Source organism: Bufo gargarizans, chromosome 10 (genome assembly GCF_014858855.1).
Source record: "Bufo gargarizans isolate SCDJY-AF-19 chromosome 10, ASM1485885v1, whole genome shotgun sequence".
Classification (NCBI taxonomy): Eukaryota; Metazoa; Chordata; class Amphibia; order Anura; family Bufonidae; genus Bufo; species Bufo gargarizans.
The window spans coordinates 117,430,105-117,448,871 of record NC_058089.1 but is presented as its reverse complement, the minus strand read 5'-3'; the positions used below and the strand labels follow the sequence as shown (position 1 = coordinate 117,448,871).

The window sequence follows — 18,767 nt, the reverse complement described above, 5'->3', positions numbered from 1 at the left end:
GTCAACAAGAAAATGCAATGTAAGCTACAGGCACCATGTATCGAGCAGAAGGAGCTGAGAAGACTGATTTATAGTTTCAGTATAAGGCCTCATGCCCACGACCGTATGTTTTTTTTATTCTTTTTCTCCTCCGTTCATTGGGGGGGGGGACTTGACCATGGGTATATGGCCACTAGGAGGCGGACACTAAGCACAAAAGTGTGATCTCCTCCCACCTGCTATTACCCGTCTTGCAGGGACTAAGCTAAAACAGTGCAAAAGCAGTAAAAAGCAAAACGGAACTGAACCAAGCCGCAATGAAGGCCAATAAAACAAAAGAATGGGTGGGAACTGTGTCCCCCAATAAACGGAAGAGAAAAAGATTTTACCCTAAGTAAAGAAAAGTCTAGTTTTCTCATCTGTGTTATGGGGGGGGGATGAGGCTTGACCAGAGCAATCCCAACAGTGGGCCAGAATACACAGGGGTAGGAACTAGGGATGAAACATCTGAAGTAGATTCGCATAAAACTTTGTTTCAATACTGTACGGAGCGAGTATTAGAATGTATTGGCTCTGATGAGCCAAAGTTATTACTTTGCAAAGTCTCGCGAGACTTTGCATAATAACTTCAGAAATTGATTTATACTGTAAAAAAAACATTTCCTGAACTCTGGTTCGGTTCCACGGTACAACTTGTACATTGGAAATGTTTTTTTACAGTATAAATCAATTTCTGAAGTTATTATGCAAAGTCTCGCGAGACTTTGCAAAGTAATAACTTTGGCTCATCGGAGCCAATACATTCTAATACTCGCTCCGTACAGTATTGAAACAAAGTTTTATGCGAATCGACTTAAATGTTTCATCCAAAGTCGATTCGCTCATCCCTAGTTGGAACGGTCAGAGAACTGCCGTCTGCAGCACTTTGCGCCCAAGTGAAGCGACTGAGTGTGCACCCTGTAAAACCTGGAGAAACAGTGTAAAGAGGACCACGTAGCAGTATTAAACACCCGAAGGGCCGAATCCCCATGATGTACAGCCCGGGAGGCGCCTACTACCCGCACAGAATGAGCAGTAACACGGAAGGGGTGGTTCCTGGTGTTTATTACGGTATGCTTCCACAATAGCCAAACAAATCCATAGAGAAATGGAAGATTTGAATGCCGTCAATCCTCGCCCGTCAGGGATCATGAAAAGGGAAACCGCCTTCCAGAAGTATGACGTCTGCAACAGATAAATGAGAATAGCCTGACCCAGATCCAGAGTATGGAGAGAGAGCTCCTGGGAGTGTGAAGGAGAGGCAACACAATCTCCTCATTGGGATGGAACGAGGATACCACCTTCAGAAGGAAAGACTGAACAGGACGAAGGACCATCTTGTCCAGATGGAGCTCTAGGAAAGGAGAGCGACAGAAGAGAGCCACAAGTTCCGACACCCGTCGAATGGAGGTGACTGCCACCAGAAAGGCTACCTTATAGGAGAGAAAACGGAGAGAAATCTGCTGCAAAGGCTCAAATGGCGATGACTGGAGGGTGTCGAGAAGATTAAGATCCCACGGGCTCAGCCAGGTTGCACTGAAATAAAGTAGAAAGAGGCTAGACTTGGCCCTTAAAGGGGAACCGAGCGCCAGCCCGTCTCCAGGTCGGATTGACACACATGGGCACATGAAGGTAAGCGTCCTTGATATCTATTGAGGACAGATATTCCTCCTGCTCCATAGATGCAATAACTGACTTCAAGGATTCCATCCTAAAATGTTGCACCCGAAGGAAGCGGCTAAGAGCTATGAGGTCCAGACCGTACCCTCCTTTTTTGGAACCATGAAGATAGTGGAATAAAAACCATGAAAATGGTCTTGGACAGGAAGTGGAATAATCACGTCCTGCTAGAGGAGAGTGTGTATAGCTTGAAAAAAGGCACATGCGGCGGAGCAGAAGTTCGGAGGAGAGGAATAAAAAAAAATGGAGTTAAGGAAGAAGTTAACTCAAGCTTGTACCCTTCCGAGATGACTTCTTGCACCCAGATGTCCGAAACATGAGCCAACCCAACGTGCAGACGTCTGTCCAACATACTAGAAGGGGATGAGGGATGCAAGTCATGCTGAGGAATACTTCTCTGTTTAGGACTTGGAACTCTCGGGGTAAGGATGCCATGATGGACGAGGTTTGAAGGGGGTCTTCTGCTTCCCATCCCGGGTAGACTTGTCATCCAGTCGTTTGGGGCTGGAGAAATGCCGTTAAATAGGTCCGTTCTTTTTGCACCTGGTGAAACTAGGGGATTTTTTCTGCGGCAAATGGGTGCTTTTACCACCTGTAGCATCAGAGATTATCTCATCCCGAAGCATGCCAAAGAGTCTACCACCATCAAAGGGAAGGGCTGCTATGGCCCGTTTTGATGCATTGTACTCTGCCCAGAAGGAAAGCCAGAGGGTATGGCAGATAGCCAGATCTAGCAGTGGGTGCTGAAAGCAGGGCACCACCGAACAATGCAGGGGTTGGTCCATGAGAAGGGAGGCTAGCAGGAGCTAATTACCCTGGAGAACCAGAGACAGGGGCATGAAAAACAGGTCAGGAAGGTGTTACTTACCTGTACAACATTTTCTGCCCACCCTGAATCCAGCCGTGTCACCCACCTCAGTGTGCTGCACCTTGGTGAGGGCAGCTACACCGGTACTGGAGGGGGACCTTCCTGAAGGAACGGCCAAGCTAACCCAATCACTGGTGGGATTGGGAGACAGAAGATATGAGACCTTCTGTACCTCCTTGTCTTCTGGAGGTGGGAAATGAACAGCGCGCTTGGGGACCCACTGGTCTCCCCCCTCACGGGTGGGAACAACAGGTGCCTTAATGCTGCCTGTAGCCCAACCAACCAAAAAAGGAAAAAATAAAAATGGAAAAACTAAACATTTTAAATGATTTTCAGCAGACTTGCACAGCGGGAATATCTGCCTCCTACAGACACTAAGCTAAAACTGGTGGGAGGTGCTCACACTTTTGTGCTTAGTGTCCACCTCCTTCACAGTAGTTATGTCCTCCCAGTGCCCCCCTTTGGCCCCTGGTGCCCTCCAGCTCCTTGGAAAAAAAGAAAAAGAACACAAATACCCTGATTATCAGCACATCCATCCGGCCATTCCCAGAGGCAGTAGCACAACCAACGGTCTCGCACACACATTGCGCTGCAGGCTGTGCGGGAGGCTGGTCCCCGGGCTTTCACATCTCCTCCCACAAAGCCAGCAGAGCAATGTGCGCCTGCGCAGGAGATCAGCAGAACGCTGAAGCAGAGAGTGGAGGGCTCCCTGATTCACCATGCAACCAAACTGCCCAGCGGGAGCCCCCCCCCAGCCTCTGCCCCGACTGCACCCCTCCCTACGCTCCTGACCCCCTAGTGGCAGCAGCTATACCCATGGCCCAGCCTGTGTCCCCCAATGACACAGACGAGAAATGGAAACGAATAGGACATGTTCTATCTTTTTTGCGGAACAATGGCAAGGACATATCGATGCAGAAAGCGCGCTGTCCACATTTTTTGCGGCCCAAATGAAATGAATGGTCCCACATGTGATCCGCAACAAAAATGTGGTTATGTGCATGGGGCCTAACTTGTAATTTTATATTCTTGCTCATTCTGGGCTTTGTAGTCCAGGATGCGGTCCTATCAGTGATTGACAGCTCCCTCTGTATACACAGTCAAAGACGACAGGCTGTCAATCACTGATAGGACCTCCTGGACTGCAAATTGCAGAAAGATCTCAGCTCCTTCTGCTCTATAACATCCTATCCTCTACCCTGTGGCATACCAGCATACCCCCCTTGCTGTACAGACATGGAGAGGGGATGGCGGTAGGCTCAGGGTTTGAACCTGCACCATCGGTAATGTGTCAGCTGTAACATGCACAAATGGCGAAGTTTGGAAAGAAGTCCGATCCCAGACGTTAAACCCTCTGTTAGCACCCCCACGGTTCGACCACCGTCTGCCCCTGGGTTGTCATGGCATTGGGGGGGGGGGGGGGGGCCTTGTTTTCTGCTTCAGTGTGACTTTTTAGAAAAGGGGCCCTTGTTTTCTGCCCCCTGTGATCGGGCCCCATCTGACGTGTGTGAATTATGCTTCTCCCTGCAGGAACCAGCTCAATTATATTACAGAGGAGCTTAAAAATCCATACAGGTAAGAGGCGAACGCCGCTGATTTATTACCCAGAATTTACAGAAGGGATCTGAGTATTGATTGCAGGAGAATGTGCTTAACTCCTGGACGGCCAGAGGAAAATGAAGAAGTAATAAAATCCCACTAAGTTAAAGGGGTTGTCCACCAGGAGAAGCTGTCCCCTATACACAGGATGGATACTTCTCCAGTCAATCCTATGGGCTGCCAAACAGAAGTAGAGTACAGCAACTCGGCTGTCCACCAGCCCTACAGATACATGGAGTGGTACAGCTGCTATAACCTGGGCATCTCCTGTATATAATTATATATGTACAGCTGGTATAAGTTATACATCCTCTTGTATACAGTGATATGGAGCATGCTGGTATAACCTGGGCATCTCCTGTATATAGTTATATATGTACAGCTGGTATAAGTTATACATCTCCTTGTATATAGTGATATGGAGCATGCTGGTATAACCTGGGTATCTCCTGTATATAATTATATATGTACAGCTGGTATAAGTTATACATCTTCTTGTATATAGTGATATGGAGCATGCTGGTATAACCTGGGTATGTCCTGTATATAATTATATATGTACATCTGGTATAAGTTATACATCTTCTTGTATACAGTGATATGGACCATGCTGGTATAACCTGGGCATCTCCTGTATATAATTCTATATGTACAGCTGGTGTAAGTTATACATCTCCTTGTATATAGTGATATGGACCGTGCTGGTATAACCTGGGCATCTCCTGTATGTAATTATATATGTACAGCTGGTATAAGTTATACATCTTCTTGTATATAGTGATATGGACCATGCTGGTATAACCTGGGTATCCCCTGTATATAATTATATATGTACAGCTGGTATAAGTTATACATCTTCTTGTATATAGTGATATGGAGCATGCTGGTATAACCTGGGTATCTCCTGTATATAATTATATATGTACAGCTGGTATAAGTTATACATCTTCTTGTATATAGTGATATGGAGCATGCTGGTATAACCTGGGCATCTCCTGTATATAATTATATATGTACAGCTGGTATAAGTTATACATCTTCTTGTATATAGTGATATGGACCGTGCTGGTATAACCTGGGCATCTCCTGTATGTAATTATATATGTACAGCTGGTATAAGTTATACATCTTCCTGTATATAGTGATATGGAGCATGCTGGTATAACCTGGGTATCTCCTGTATATAATTATATATGTACAGCTGGTATAAGTTATACATCTTCTTGTATATAGTGATATGGAGCATGCTGGTATAACCTGGGCATCTCCTGTATGTAATTATATATGTACAGCTGGTATAAGTTATACATCTTCCTGTATATAGTGATATGGAGCATGCTGGTATAACCTGGGTATCTCCTGTATATAATTATATATGTACAGCTGGTATAAGTTATACATCTTCCTGTATATAGTGATATGGAGCATGCTGGTATAACCTGGGTATCTCCTGTATATAATTATATATGTACAGCTGGTATAAGTTATACATCGTCTTGTATATAGTGATATGGAGCATGCTGGTATAACCTGGGCATCTCCTGTATATAATTATATATTATTCAACTGGATTGACACAGCCTTGTATAATAACAAGGGTGTACCTCCTTAATTTATAAATCAACAAAAGAGAACTGGTACCATGGAATACCCAATAAAATGAATCTTTATTTAACGTAAAAACATAGAAAAAAATCTTTTTATAGACAAAAATACATATACATAGAGACCATACAGGGTGCCAACAGAGAATGGTCCACAATAGCTGCTATATTATTATTAACTTATAATGTGGTATTATATATTTAAAGTGTGAGACACCGCTAGTAGTTCGTGTCAAGATCAGCATGCCATATATAAGCTGTCTCTAATCATAAATGCGGCTGTCTCTCACTTCAAATACACATAGTATGGCCTCATGCACACGACCGTTGTGTGCATCCGTGGCCGTTGTGCCGTTTTTTTTCGCGGACCCATTGACTTTCAATGGGTCCGTGGAAAAATCGGAAAATGCACCGTTTTGCAGCCGAGGCCGTGATCCGTGTATCCTGTCCGTCAAAAAAATATGACCTGTCCTATTTTTTTGACGGACAACGGTTCACGGACCCATTCAAGTCAATGGGTCCGTGAAAGAACACGGATGCACACAAGATTGGCATCCGTGTCCGTGATCCGTGGCCGTAGGTTGCTTTCATACAGACGGATCCGAAGATCCGTCCGCATAAAAGCTTTTTCTGATCTAAGTTTTCACTTCGTGAAAACTCATTTCCGACAGTATATTCTAACACAGAAGCGTTCCCATGGTGATGGGGACGCTTCTAGTTAGAATACACTGCAAACTTTGTACAAGACTGCCCCCTGCTGCCTGGCAGCACCCGATCTCTTACAGGGGGATATGATAGCACAATTAACCCCTTCAGGTGCGGCACCTAAAGGGGTTAATTGTACTATCATATTCCCCTGTAAGAGATCAGGGTTGCCAGGCAGCAGACCCCTCCCCCTCCCCAGTTTGAATATCGTTGGTGGCACAGTGTGCGCCCCCCATCGGCCCCCCCTCCCTCCCTCTATTGTAATAAATCGTTGGTGGCACAGTGTGCACCCACCATCGGCCCCCCCTCCCTCCCTCTATTGTAATAAATCGTTGGTGGCACAGTGTGCCAACCACCATCGTCCCCCCTCCCTCTATAGCAGTAACAACATTGGTGGCAGTGTGCGGCCTCCCATTCCCCCCCCCCCCCATCATTGGTGGCAGCGGAGTTCCGATCGGAGTCCCAGTTTAATCGCTGGGGCTCCGATCGGTAACCATGGCAACCAGGAAGCTACTGCAGCCCTGGTTGCCATGGTTACTTAGCAATAGTACAACAGTATAAGATTCATACTTACCTGCTTGCTGCTGCGATGTCTGTGAACGGCCGGGAGCTCCTCCTACTGGTAAGTGACAGTTCTTTAGCAATGCGCCGCACAGACCTTTCACTTACCAGTAGGTGGAGCTCCCGGCCGGACACAGACATCGCAGCAGCAAGCAGGTAAGTATGAATCTTCTACTGTTGTACTATTGCTAAGTAACCATGGCAACCAGGACTGCAGTAGCGTCCTGGTTGCCATGGTTACCGATCGGAGCCCCAGCGATTAAACTGGGACTCCGATCGGAACTCCGCTGCCACCAATGATGGGCGGGGGGGGGGGGGGGGAGAATGGGAGACCGCACACTGCCACCAATGTTGTTACTGCTATAGAGGGAGGGGGGGGGGGCGATGGTGGGCGCACACTGTGCCACCAACGATTTATTACAATAGAGGGAGGGAGGGGGGGGCGATGGTGGGCGCACACTGTGCCACCAACGATTTCTAACATTAGAGGGAGGAAGGGGGGGCCCGATGGGGGGCGCACACTGTGCCACCAACGATATTCAAACTGGGGAGGGGGGGTCTGCCCCCTGCTGCCTGGCAGCCCTGATCTCTTACAGGGGAATATGATAGTACAATTAACCCCTTTAGGTGCCGCACCTGAAGGGGTTAATTGTGCTATCATATCCCCCTGTAAGAGATCGGGTGCTGCCAGGCAGCAGGGGGCACTCTTGTACAAAGTTTGTAGTGTATTCTAACCTGAAGCGTCCCCATCACCATGGGAACGCCTCTGTGTTAGAATATACTGTCGGATCTGAGGTTCACGAAGTAGCTCATATCACAGTATATTCTAACATAGAGGCGTTCCCATGGTGATGGGGACGCTTCAAGTTAAAATATACCATCGGATTGGAGAAAACTCCAATCCGATGGTATAAAAGAACTCCAGACTTTACATTGAAAGTCAATGGGGACGGATCCGTTTGAAATGGCACCATATTGTGTCAACATCAAACGGATCCGTCCCCATTGACTTGCATTGTAATTCAGGACGGATCCGTTTGGCTCCGCACGGCCAGGCGGACACCAAAACGACTTTTTTTTCATGTCCGTGGATCCTACAAAAATCAAGGAAGACCCACGGACGAAAAAACGGTCACGGATCACGGACCCACGGACCCCGTTTTTGCGGACCGTGAAAAAAAACTGTCGTGTGCATGAGGCCTATCACTGTGATTGGGGTATAAGTAAAACTATATTTGCAGGGTTGGTGCCATATATTATTCACAGCCTATTGCATAATCTATGATACAAGCGCCAACACTAATTTGCGTTCGTCTCTTACCCCGAAATCCTGTGATTCAAATGTGGTCAGTCTCTGCTAGGCAGTCCTCATCCTCAACGCACGTTTCGCTTATTGCTTCCTCAGGAGGAGGTCTCTATGTATATGTATTTTTGTCTATAAAAAGATTTTTTTCTATGTTTTTACGTTAAATAAAGATTCATTTTATTGGGTATTCCATGGTACCAGTTCTCTTTTGTTGATTTATATAATTATATATGTACAGCTGGTATAAGTTATACATCTCCTTGTATATAGTGATATGGAGCATGCTGGTATAACCTGGGCCTCTCCTGTATATAATTATATATGTACAGCTGGTATAGGTTATACATCTTCTTGTATACAGTGATATGGACCATGCTGGTATAACCTGGGCATCTCCTGTATATAATTATATATGTACAGCTGGTATAAGTTATACATCATCTTGTATATAGTGATATGGAGCATGCTGGTATAACCTGGGCATCTCCTGTATATAATTATATATGTACAGCTGGTATAACCTGGGTATCTCCTGTATATAATTATATATGTGCAGCTGGTATAAGTTATACATCTTCCTGTATATAGTGATATGAAGCATGCTGGTATAACCTGGGCATCTCCTGTATATAATTATATATGTACAGCTGGTATAACCTGGGTATCTCCTGTATATAATTATATATGTGCAGCTGGTATAAGTTATACATCTCCTTGTATATAGTGATATGGACCATGCTGGTATAACCTGGGCATCTCCTGTATATAATTATATATGTACAGCTGGTATAAGTTATACGTCTTCTTGTATATAGTGATATGGACCATGCTGGTATAACCTGGGTATCTCCTGTGTATAATTATATATGTACAGCTGGTATAGGTTATACATCTTCCTGTATATAGTGATATGGACCATGCTGGTATAACCTGGGCATCTCCTGTATATAATTATATATGTACAGCTGTATAAGTTATACATCTCCTTGTATATAGTGATATGGAGCATGCTGGTATAACCTGGGCATCTCCTGTATATAATTATATATGTACAGCTGTATAAGTTATACATCTCCTTGTATATAGTGATATGGAGCATGCTGGTATAACCTGGGCATCTCCTGTATATAATTATATATGTACAGCTGTATAAGTTATACATCTCCTTGTATATAGTGATATGGAGCATGCTGGTATAACCTGGGCATCTCCTGTATATATTTATATATGTGCAGCTGGTATACGTTATACATCTCCTTGTATATAGTGATATGGAGCATGCTGGTATAACCTGGGCATCTCCTGTATATAATTATATATGTGCAGCTGGTATACGTTATACATCTCCTTGTATATAGTGATATGGAGCATGCTGGTATAACCTGGGCATCTCCTGTATATAATTATATATGTGCAGCTGGTATAAGTTATACATCTCCTTGTATATAGTGATATGGACCATGCTGGCATAACCTGGGTATCTCCTGTATATAATTATATATGTACAGCTGGTATAAGTTATACGTCTTCTTGTATATAGTGATATGGACCATGCTGGTATAACCTGGGCATCTCCTGTATATAATTATATATGTACAGCTGGTATAGGTTATACATCTTCTTGTATACAGTGATATGGACCATGCTGGTATAACCTGGGCATCTCCTGTATATAATTATATGTGTACAGCTGGTATAAGTTATACATCTTCTTGTATATAGTGATATGGAGCATGCTGGTATAACCTGGGCATCTCCTGTATATAATTATATATGTACAGCTGTATAAGTTATACATCTCCTTGTATATAGTGATATGGAGCATGCTGGTATAACCTGGGCATCTCCTGTATATAATTATATATGTACAGCTGGTATAACCTGGGTATCTCCTGTATATAATTATATATGTACAGCTGGTATAAGTTATACATCTTCTTGTATATAGTGATATGGAGCATGCTGGTATAACCTGGGCATCTCCTGTATATAATTATATATGTACAGCTGGTATAACCTGGGTATCTCCTGTATATAATTATATATGTACAGCTGGTATAAGTTATACATCTTCTTGTATATAGTGATATGGAGCATGCTGGTATAACCTGGGTATCTCCTGTATATAATTATATATGTGCAGCTGGTATAAGTTATACATCTCCTTGTATATAGTGATATGGACCATGCTGGTATAACCTGGGCATCTCCTGTATATAATTATATATGTACAGCTGGTATAAGTTATACGTCTTCTTGTATATAGTGATATGGACCATGCTGGTATAACCTGGGCATCTCCTGTATATAATTATATATGTACAGCTGGTATAGGTTATACATCTTCCTGTATATAGTGATATGGACCATGCTGGTATAACCTGGGCATCTCCTGTATATAATTATATATGTACAGCTGTATAAGTTATACATCTCCTTGTATATAGTGATATGGAGCATGCTGGTATAACCTGGGCATCTCCTGTATATAATTATATATGTACAGCTGTATAAGTTATACATCTCCTTGTATATAGTGATATGGAGCATGCTGGTATAACCTGGGCATCTCCTGTATATAATTATATATGTACAGCTGTATAAGTTATACATCTCCTTGTATATAGTGATATGGAGCATGCTGGTATAACCTGGGTATATCCAGTATATAATTATATATGTACAGCTGGTATAAGTTATACATCTTCCTGTATATAGTGATATGGAGCATGCTGGTATAACCTGGGTATCTCCTGTATATAATTATATATATACAGCTGGTATAAGTTATACATCTCCTTGTATATAGTGATATGGACCATGCTGGCATAACCTGGGTATCTCCTGTATATAATTATATATGTACAGCTGGTATAAGTTATACGTCTTCTTGTATATAGTGATATGGACCATGCTGGTATAACCTGGGTATCTCCTGTATATAATTATATATGTACAGCTGGTATAAGTTATACATCTTCTTGTATATAGTGATATGGAGCATGCTGGTATAACCTGGGTATATCCAGTATATAATTATATATGTACAGCTGGTATAAGTTATACATCTTCCTGTATATAGTGATATGGAGCATGCTGGTATAACCTGGGTATATCCAGTATATAATTATATATGTACAGCTGGTATAAGGTATATATCTTCCTGTATATAGTGATATGGAGCATGCTGGTATAACCTGGGTATCTCCTGTATATAATTATATATATACAGCTGGTATAAGTTATACATCTCCTTGTATATAGTGATATGGACCATGCTGGCATAACCTGGGTATCTCCTGTATATAATTATATATGTACAGCTGGTATAAGTTATACATCTTCTTGTATATAGTGATATGGAGCATGCTGGTATAACCTGGGTATATCCAGTATATAATTATATATGTACAGCTGGTATAAGTTATACATCTTCCTGTATATAGTGATATGGAGCATGCTGGTATAACCTGGGTATCTCCTGTATATAATTATATATGTACAGCTGGTATAAGTTATACATCTCCTTGTATATAGTGATATGGACCATGCTGGCATAACCTGGGTATCTCCTGTATATAATTATATATGTACAGCTGGTATAAGTTATACGTCTTCTTGTATATAGTGATATGGACCATGCTGGTATAACCTGGGTATCTCCTGTATATAATTATATATGTACAGCTGGTATAAGTTATACATCTTCTTGTATATAGTGATATGGAGCATGCTGGTATAACCTGGGTATATCCAGTATATAATTATATATGTACAGCTGGTATAAGTTATACATCTTCCTGTATATAGTGATATGGAGCATGCTGGTATAACCTGGGTATCTCCTGTATATAATTATATATGTACAGCTGGTATAAGTTATACATCTTCTTGTATATAGTGATATGGAGCATGCTGGTATAACCTGGGCATCTCCTGTATATAATTATATATGTACAGCTGGTATAAGTTATACATCTTCTTGTATATAGTGATATGGACCATGCTGGCATAACCTGGGCATCTCCTGTATATAATTATATATGTACAGCTGGTATAAGTTATACATCTTCTTGTATATAGTGATATGGACCATGCTGGTATAACCTGGGCATCTCCTGTATATAATTATATATGTGCAGCTGGTATAAGTTATACATCTTCTTGTATATAGTGATATGGAGCATGCTGGTATAACCTGGGTATCTCCTGTATATAATTATATATGTACAGCTGGTATAAGTTATACATCTTCCTGTATATAGTGATATGGAGCATGCTGGTATAACCTGGGTATCTCCTGTATATAATTATATATGTACAGCTGGTATAAGTTATACATCTTCTTGTATATAGTGATATGGACCATGCTGGTATAACCTGGGCATCTCCTGTATATAATTATATATGTGCAGCTGGTATAAGTTATACATCTTCTTGTATATAGTGATATGGAGCATGCTGGTATAACCTGGGTATCTCCTGTATATAATTATATATGTACAGCTGGTATAAGTTATACATCTTCTTGTATATAGTGATATGGAGCATGCTGGTATAACCTGGGTATCTCCTGTATATAATTATATATGTACAGCTGGTATAAGTTATACATCTTCCTGTATATAGTGATATGGAGCATGCTGGTATAACCTGGGTATCCCCTGTATATAATTATATATGTACAGCTGGTATAAGTTATACATCTTCTTGTATATAGTGATATGGAGCATGCTGGTATAACCTGGGCATCTCCTGTATATAATTATATATGTGCAGCTGGTATAAGTTATACATCTTCTTGTATATAGTGATATGGAGCATGCTGGTATAACCTGGGCATCTCCTGTATATAATTATATATGTGCAGCTGGTATAAGTTATACATCTTCTTGTATATAGTGATATGGACCATGCTGGCATAACCTGGGCATCTCCTGTATATAATTATATATGTACAGCTGGTATAAGTTATACATCTTCTTGTATATAGTGATATGGAGCATGCTGGTATAACCTGGGCATCTCCTGTATATAATTATATAAGGACAGTTGTACAGTGTGCATGTGCTGCCACCTAGTGGTAGAATTTTATTTGTTTGTCATATTTTATAATAAGAAAAGCTGGTCACAGAAATGCATTATTATATAACGATGATTTTTTTTTTCATACTTTTTGCGCAGAAACCTTCCCTTCGCCATCATACTTGGGATTCCGCTGGTTATGGTTTGTTACCTGCTGGTCAACATTGCCTATTACACGGTGATGAGCCCCACCGAGCTCCTGCAGTCTCCGGCCGTTGCTGTGGTAGGTGGGCCGTGAAGGCTTTTTTCTCCCAGTTTGCTAAATGAACCAATTAATCTGTGAATCTGGTTTATGGGGACAAGATGAGGCACAATTGTCATCACCTCAAGCCCCAACTGTGGTCTTAACATTGGGGGGTACTAGTAGCCCCATTACTGGATCCTATAGTCGAAACTCTCTGAGCTTATATTAGATTGTGAGCTCCTGGGAACAGATGCCTCAGAATATGTGGGATTTGGTATATACTGTATAATGTAAGCTGCAGGTGACCATCTGCGCTCTCTTGCAGACCTTCGGGGATCGTGTGTTGTACCCCGCATCCTGGCTCGTGCCTTTGTTTGTGGCATTTTCAACCCTTGGATCTGCAAATGGATCCTGCTTCACCGCTGGAAGGTTAGTGATGACTGCACCTCTACAACAATGTGTATATACTCAAGTTGTATTTGATCCTAGGCCAGGGATGCTCAACCCACGGTTCCCAAACTACAACTCCCAGCATGCCCTAATAGCTGTAGGCTGTCCAGGCATGCTGGGAGTTGTAGTTTTGGAACAGCTGGGGGCCACAGGTTGGGCAACCCTATCCTAGGCTCACTGTGGTAAGACTACGACTCCCAAGACGCACACTCGCTTGGCTGTTCTCAGAACTCCATAGAAATAAATGGAGCCTGCTGGGAGTTGTATCGCTGTATGGCTGTGGTCCCACATATGTTCCCAGAGTCCTCTTTGGTTGTGCAAGTCTGAGAATGCATATGGACACCGCCGTGCGGAAGGAATATTCAGTTCACCGCCCTCTTTCCTCAGGCTTACGTATGTGGCTGGTCGTGAAGGACACATGCTGAAATTCCTATCGTACATCAGCGTCAAGAGACTGACCCCGCTGCCGGCCGTTGTGTCCTATGTACGTCAACGTGAGATCTGTCACCGTTTCCCTTCCCCCGGCTCCATGTGGTATTTGTACATTTTGCTTCGGATTGGGTCAGGGGAATGGAAGGAAAAAAATGTTACAAAAAAAAAAAAACAATTGGCTTAAAACGTCCTAAAATTTGGGCACATGCTAAGGAAACTCCTGATTAGTGCCGAGCCTGGGGGCGGCCCAGCCTGACAGAGGAACTCATGGGTGCAGACAGGCCGTCCTTTCTTTGGGGTCCCTACAAATCCTGTGTCATGCCCCGCCCCCCCAGGCCATGCACTAGACTTCCTGACCTCCATCCTTCTTTCTCTCAGGGCATTATTGGAATGTGTTACATTATCCCGGCTGACATCGACACCCTCATTAACTACTTCAGCTTTGCCGTCTGGTTGTTTTATGGATTAACCATCGCTGGACTTGTGGTCATGAGATTCACAAAAAAGGACATGAAGAGACCGATTAAGGTAAATGAGCAAAGTATAGAAGTTTCAATGCAGCAATTCAGTATAATCTCCTACTCGCTATGTCCATACAGCTCCTATGCAGGCCTATGTGCTTCCATGGTAACAGACTCCAAACAAGGCCTGTAGCGCCCAGTCCTGCAGTTTTTCCATCTGTTCCCTACTACTTGCTAACATACGTTTGGAAAGGAAGCTAGAAGTACAGGACTGATGGAAGGACAGCAGGGCTGGACTACGCACAGGGTCGGTGGTCTGTACAGAAGGGTAGACTGTTAATCAGGATTCAAAGTTGCTTGTACAAGCATTGTTACAATAAAATAAAAAATAAAACAATTTCAAAAGTTTACACATCCTTTAAATAATTTCCTTACATACCATAATTGGGTATTCCAGCCTTTGTAAGTTGTCCCCTACCCACAGGATAAAGGATGACTATTAGATCAGTGGGGGTCCTCGAACCTGATGTACCAATGTTTCTATCATGCATTGTCCTGTCTGATCACAGACACTGCCGCTCCAGGAAAGGGGCGTTCAGGCACCGGACAGGAGAATGCATTACGGAGATACCCTGTGCACCAGATGTCGCCGTGCAGCACCCGTCCTGAACTTCTCGGTTCTGCGCTGTCCGGAGCGTGACACTCGCTCGTCTAAGCGGCCCAGGAGCTGAAATTCGGGAGCAGTATTATCACAAAAGCAAGCTGCACTGCCTAGTAAGGTAGACTGTAAAAGTTTATAAAATCACCCGCCCTAAAAAAATGACAGGTGCGCTCATCTGCGTTGTGAATTGCATTTTTCTGTTCCATCATAGGAGCAGAACAACCGAATTAATGCTCTGCACCGGCCAGACCCCACTAACTTATGTTGGGGGTCGTTGAGTTCAAATATTATTATTTTTTAACCGGAAAGTGCTGCGTGAGTCCTGAGCACATGTCCAGCCGGTCATTGACTCAGCTCCCACAATTCACTGCTCTCTGGTAACAGAATTCTGAATTTAGCTCTGGAGAATAACAGGATTGCCCCAGCACATGAGACGGAAAGTACAGTATTTTGCAGTTACGCATCAGTTTATGCAGTTTCTACTTGTTGCCGTATCTAAACCTGTTCATATTCTTACATTGTCAGAGTTCAGTTTTTCTGATACAGAGCTCCAAATCTCCTGCACTGCCAGTGATAAATGATAATATTCTGTCTCCTCACAGCCACCACTAGGGGGAGCTCACTGCACATTGTTTATCTGCTGATCTAAATCGTTGCTTTAGGCTTAAATCAGTTGGCCGGTTTCCTACGTTGATGGCCCATTCTCAAGATAGGTCACCAATAACAGATTGGCAGGGGCGCGATCAGCTGTTTGAAGACGGCGCAGCGTTCGCATGAGCGCTGCCTCCTCTTCACCTGCCTGTCACTGCCATCGCAATGACGAGCAGGTGTAATTACAGCTCCCCTGTCCTCATTTACTTCAACTGGAAGAAGCAAACTGAGTGTAACTGCTCCTTCCCATTAAAATGAATGGGGACGGAGGAGCTGTAATGTCAACGGCGAAAAGGAGGCAGCGCACACAGGAACGCTGTGTTCTCTTCTAACAGCTGATCGGGGGGGGGGGGGGGGTGCTGGGAGTCCCACCAATCTGATATTGATCCTCAGGACAGGTCATCAATACAGGAAACAGGCCAACCCCTTTAAATAGAAAATTGTGTTTCCATTAGTCACCGTTTTAAACACGTTCATGTGCATGTAGCCTAATGCTGCAGATTCTCTGCACGCTACCCGTGGCCGAATCCTAAAGATGCACCAAATTTATCCCAGTAGCTCAGGGCGGATGATACATTTGGCACATGGTAATTTTACACGCCTGTTGGTTGGCTCTGTGCCAAAACTTTGCAGCTCTGGGTGTCAAAATTGCACAAATTTAAGGTACACCCCTTTCTGCTAAGCTGCATTTTCATTAATGTAACTTTGTCCTAATAATTATTGTGCCAGACTAATGTAGGGGTAAATATCCTTATATATTCTACACACTCTACACACACACACACACACTTTTATCTTACATTCTTCTGGTTCTCCTCCTCAGGTCCCAATTGTCATCCCCATCGTGATGGTTCTTGTCTCGGTGTACCTGGTGCTGGCGCCCATCATCGAGGAGCCGGACTTGGCCTACCTGTACTGCGTGATCTTCATTCTGAGTGGCCTCATCCTTTATTTCCCCTTTGTGCACTTTAAGGTCAAATGGGCGCAGAAGATAACAAGTAAGGGCTACCAAGACTTTCCTACCAACTCTGCCGATTCTAGATTAGGCCTTGTTCACACGTCCGTTATTTGGAGCCAAAACCAGGTGCAGATCTTTTCATTATACCTGATCTCTGTGTAGCCTCCACTCCTGGTTTTGGCTCACAAAAACTGATGGAAATAACTGATATGTGAACAAGGCCTTAGGCTACTTTCACACTAGCTTTAAAGTTTTCCGGTATTGAGATCCATCATAGGGGCAAAAGCGTTTTTGCTGAACCCTGCTGGATCCAGCAAAAACGCTAGTGTGAAAGTAGCCTTAAAGGGGTTATCCACATTCTTTCTTATATATATATATATATATATATATATATATATATATATATATATATATATATATATATATATATATATATATATATATATATATGAAGTCTATGGGCTGCAAAACAGATCCGTCCCGTTTCCATTATGCAGGGAGGTCCTCTCCTGATCCCGGGTCCTCCCCTGCATAACAGAAACGGGACGGATCCGTTTTGCAGCCCATAGACTTCTATTATGACGGAATGCCTCTAAAGGCCTTCCGTCATAGAACTGCGTTATGGGCTGTGGTAACCGAATCCATAACGCAATTCAGATTTAACCAACAAACGAAGTGTGAACGAATTTCATAAGCGGAAATTTGCTCATCTCTATTGATTACCTATCCTCAGGATGGGTCATCAATATTAGATCGGCGGAGGGCCGACACCCAGCACCCCCACCTATCATCTGTTTAAAGAGGAGTCGGCGTTCTTATGAGCACTTCCTTCTCTTCATTGCTTACCTGCTCGCCATCGCAGCAGTGAGCAGGGTTAATTATATCTTGGCCGTCCCCTTCACTTCCTATATCAGGGAATTGCACAGTGAATTATTATGGGCTTCCCCCACTGATGAACCTGGGGCATATTAATTCCCATCTATATGGATGTTTGGATGTCTGCTGCTGCTCCATAGGCAGAATATGGAAGCAGTAAGGGGCAGTCTGTATTCTGCAAGAGCCTTTTCCCTCCAAACCAGGGGGTAAAGCTCTGGCAGCTGCCATCACCCTGTACTCGGCACACTCTCTACGGTATGTCTTTCTCATTCCAGAGCCAATCACCATGTACGTACAGATGATCATGGAAGTGGTTCCTCCAGAATAGCCCAAGATCTATGGACCCAGGTTACAAGACTGATGATGAACCTAAAGAAAAGACTGTGCAGGGGTCTTTACCCGCCGCACTATTGTACATAATGTAAATGTCACATTTCTCAGGAAAGCAGCCGCCGATGAATCTAACCCTCCAGCTGTCTGAATATTTTGTATTTTTTCATTTACTTTTATTGAATGCGTCTTTTCTACCTCTGTGTAAGGGGGATTCAGAGCAATAAATATATGGTATTTGAGGGAACAACGTCCTCGCCGGTGTACACTGCTCCTCGCGCAGCGAACAATGATAGAAGAGGATGAATGCGAGCCTATGAAGATTATTGCACGTTCAC

The 18,767-nt window shown here is 43.3% G+C and overlaps 1 protein-coding gene across 1 annotated transcript in view; it reads left to right on the top strand.

Moving 5' to 3' along the window:
- Positions 1–18,666, top strand: part of SLC7A9 (solute carrier family 7 member 9) — a 32,470-nt gene extending 13,804 nt beyond the window's left edge. Inside the window, 7 exon segments of the mRNA XM_044270378.1 lie at positions 4,097–4,141; positions 13,526–13,649; positions 13,936–14,039; positions 14,448–14,544; positions 14,871–15,020; positions 17,089–17,263; positions 18,375–18,666. Coding sequence (XP_044126313.1) covers positions 4,097–4,141; positions 13,526–13,649; positions 13,936–14,039; positions 14,448–14,544; positions 14,871–15,020; positions 17,089–17,263; positions 18,375–18,427 — 748 coding nt within the window. The 3' untranslated portion in view covers positions 18,428–18,666.
- Positions 18,667–18,767: the final 101 nt, after the last annotated feature.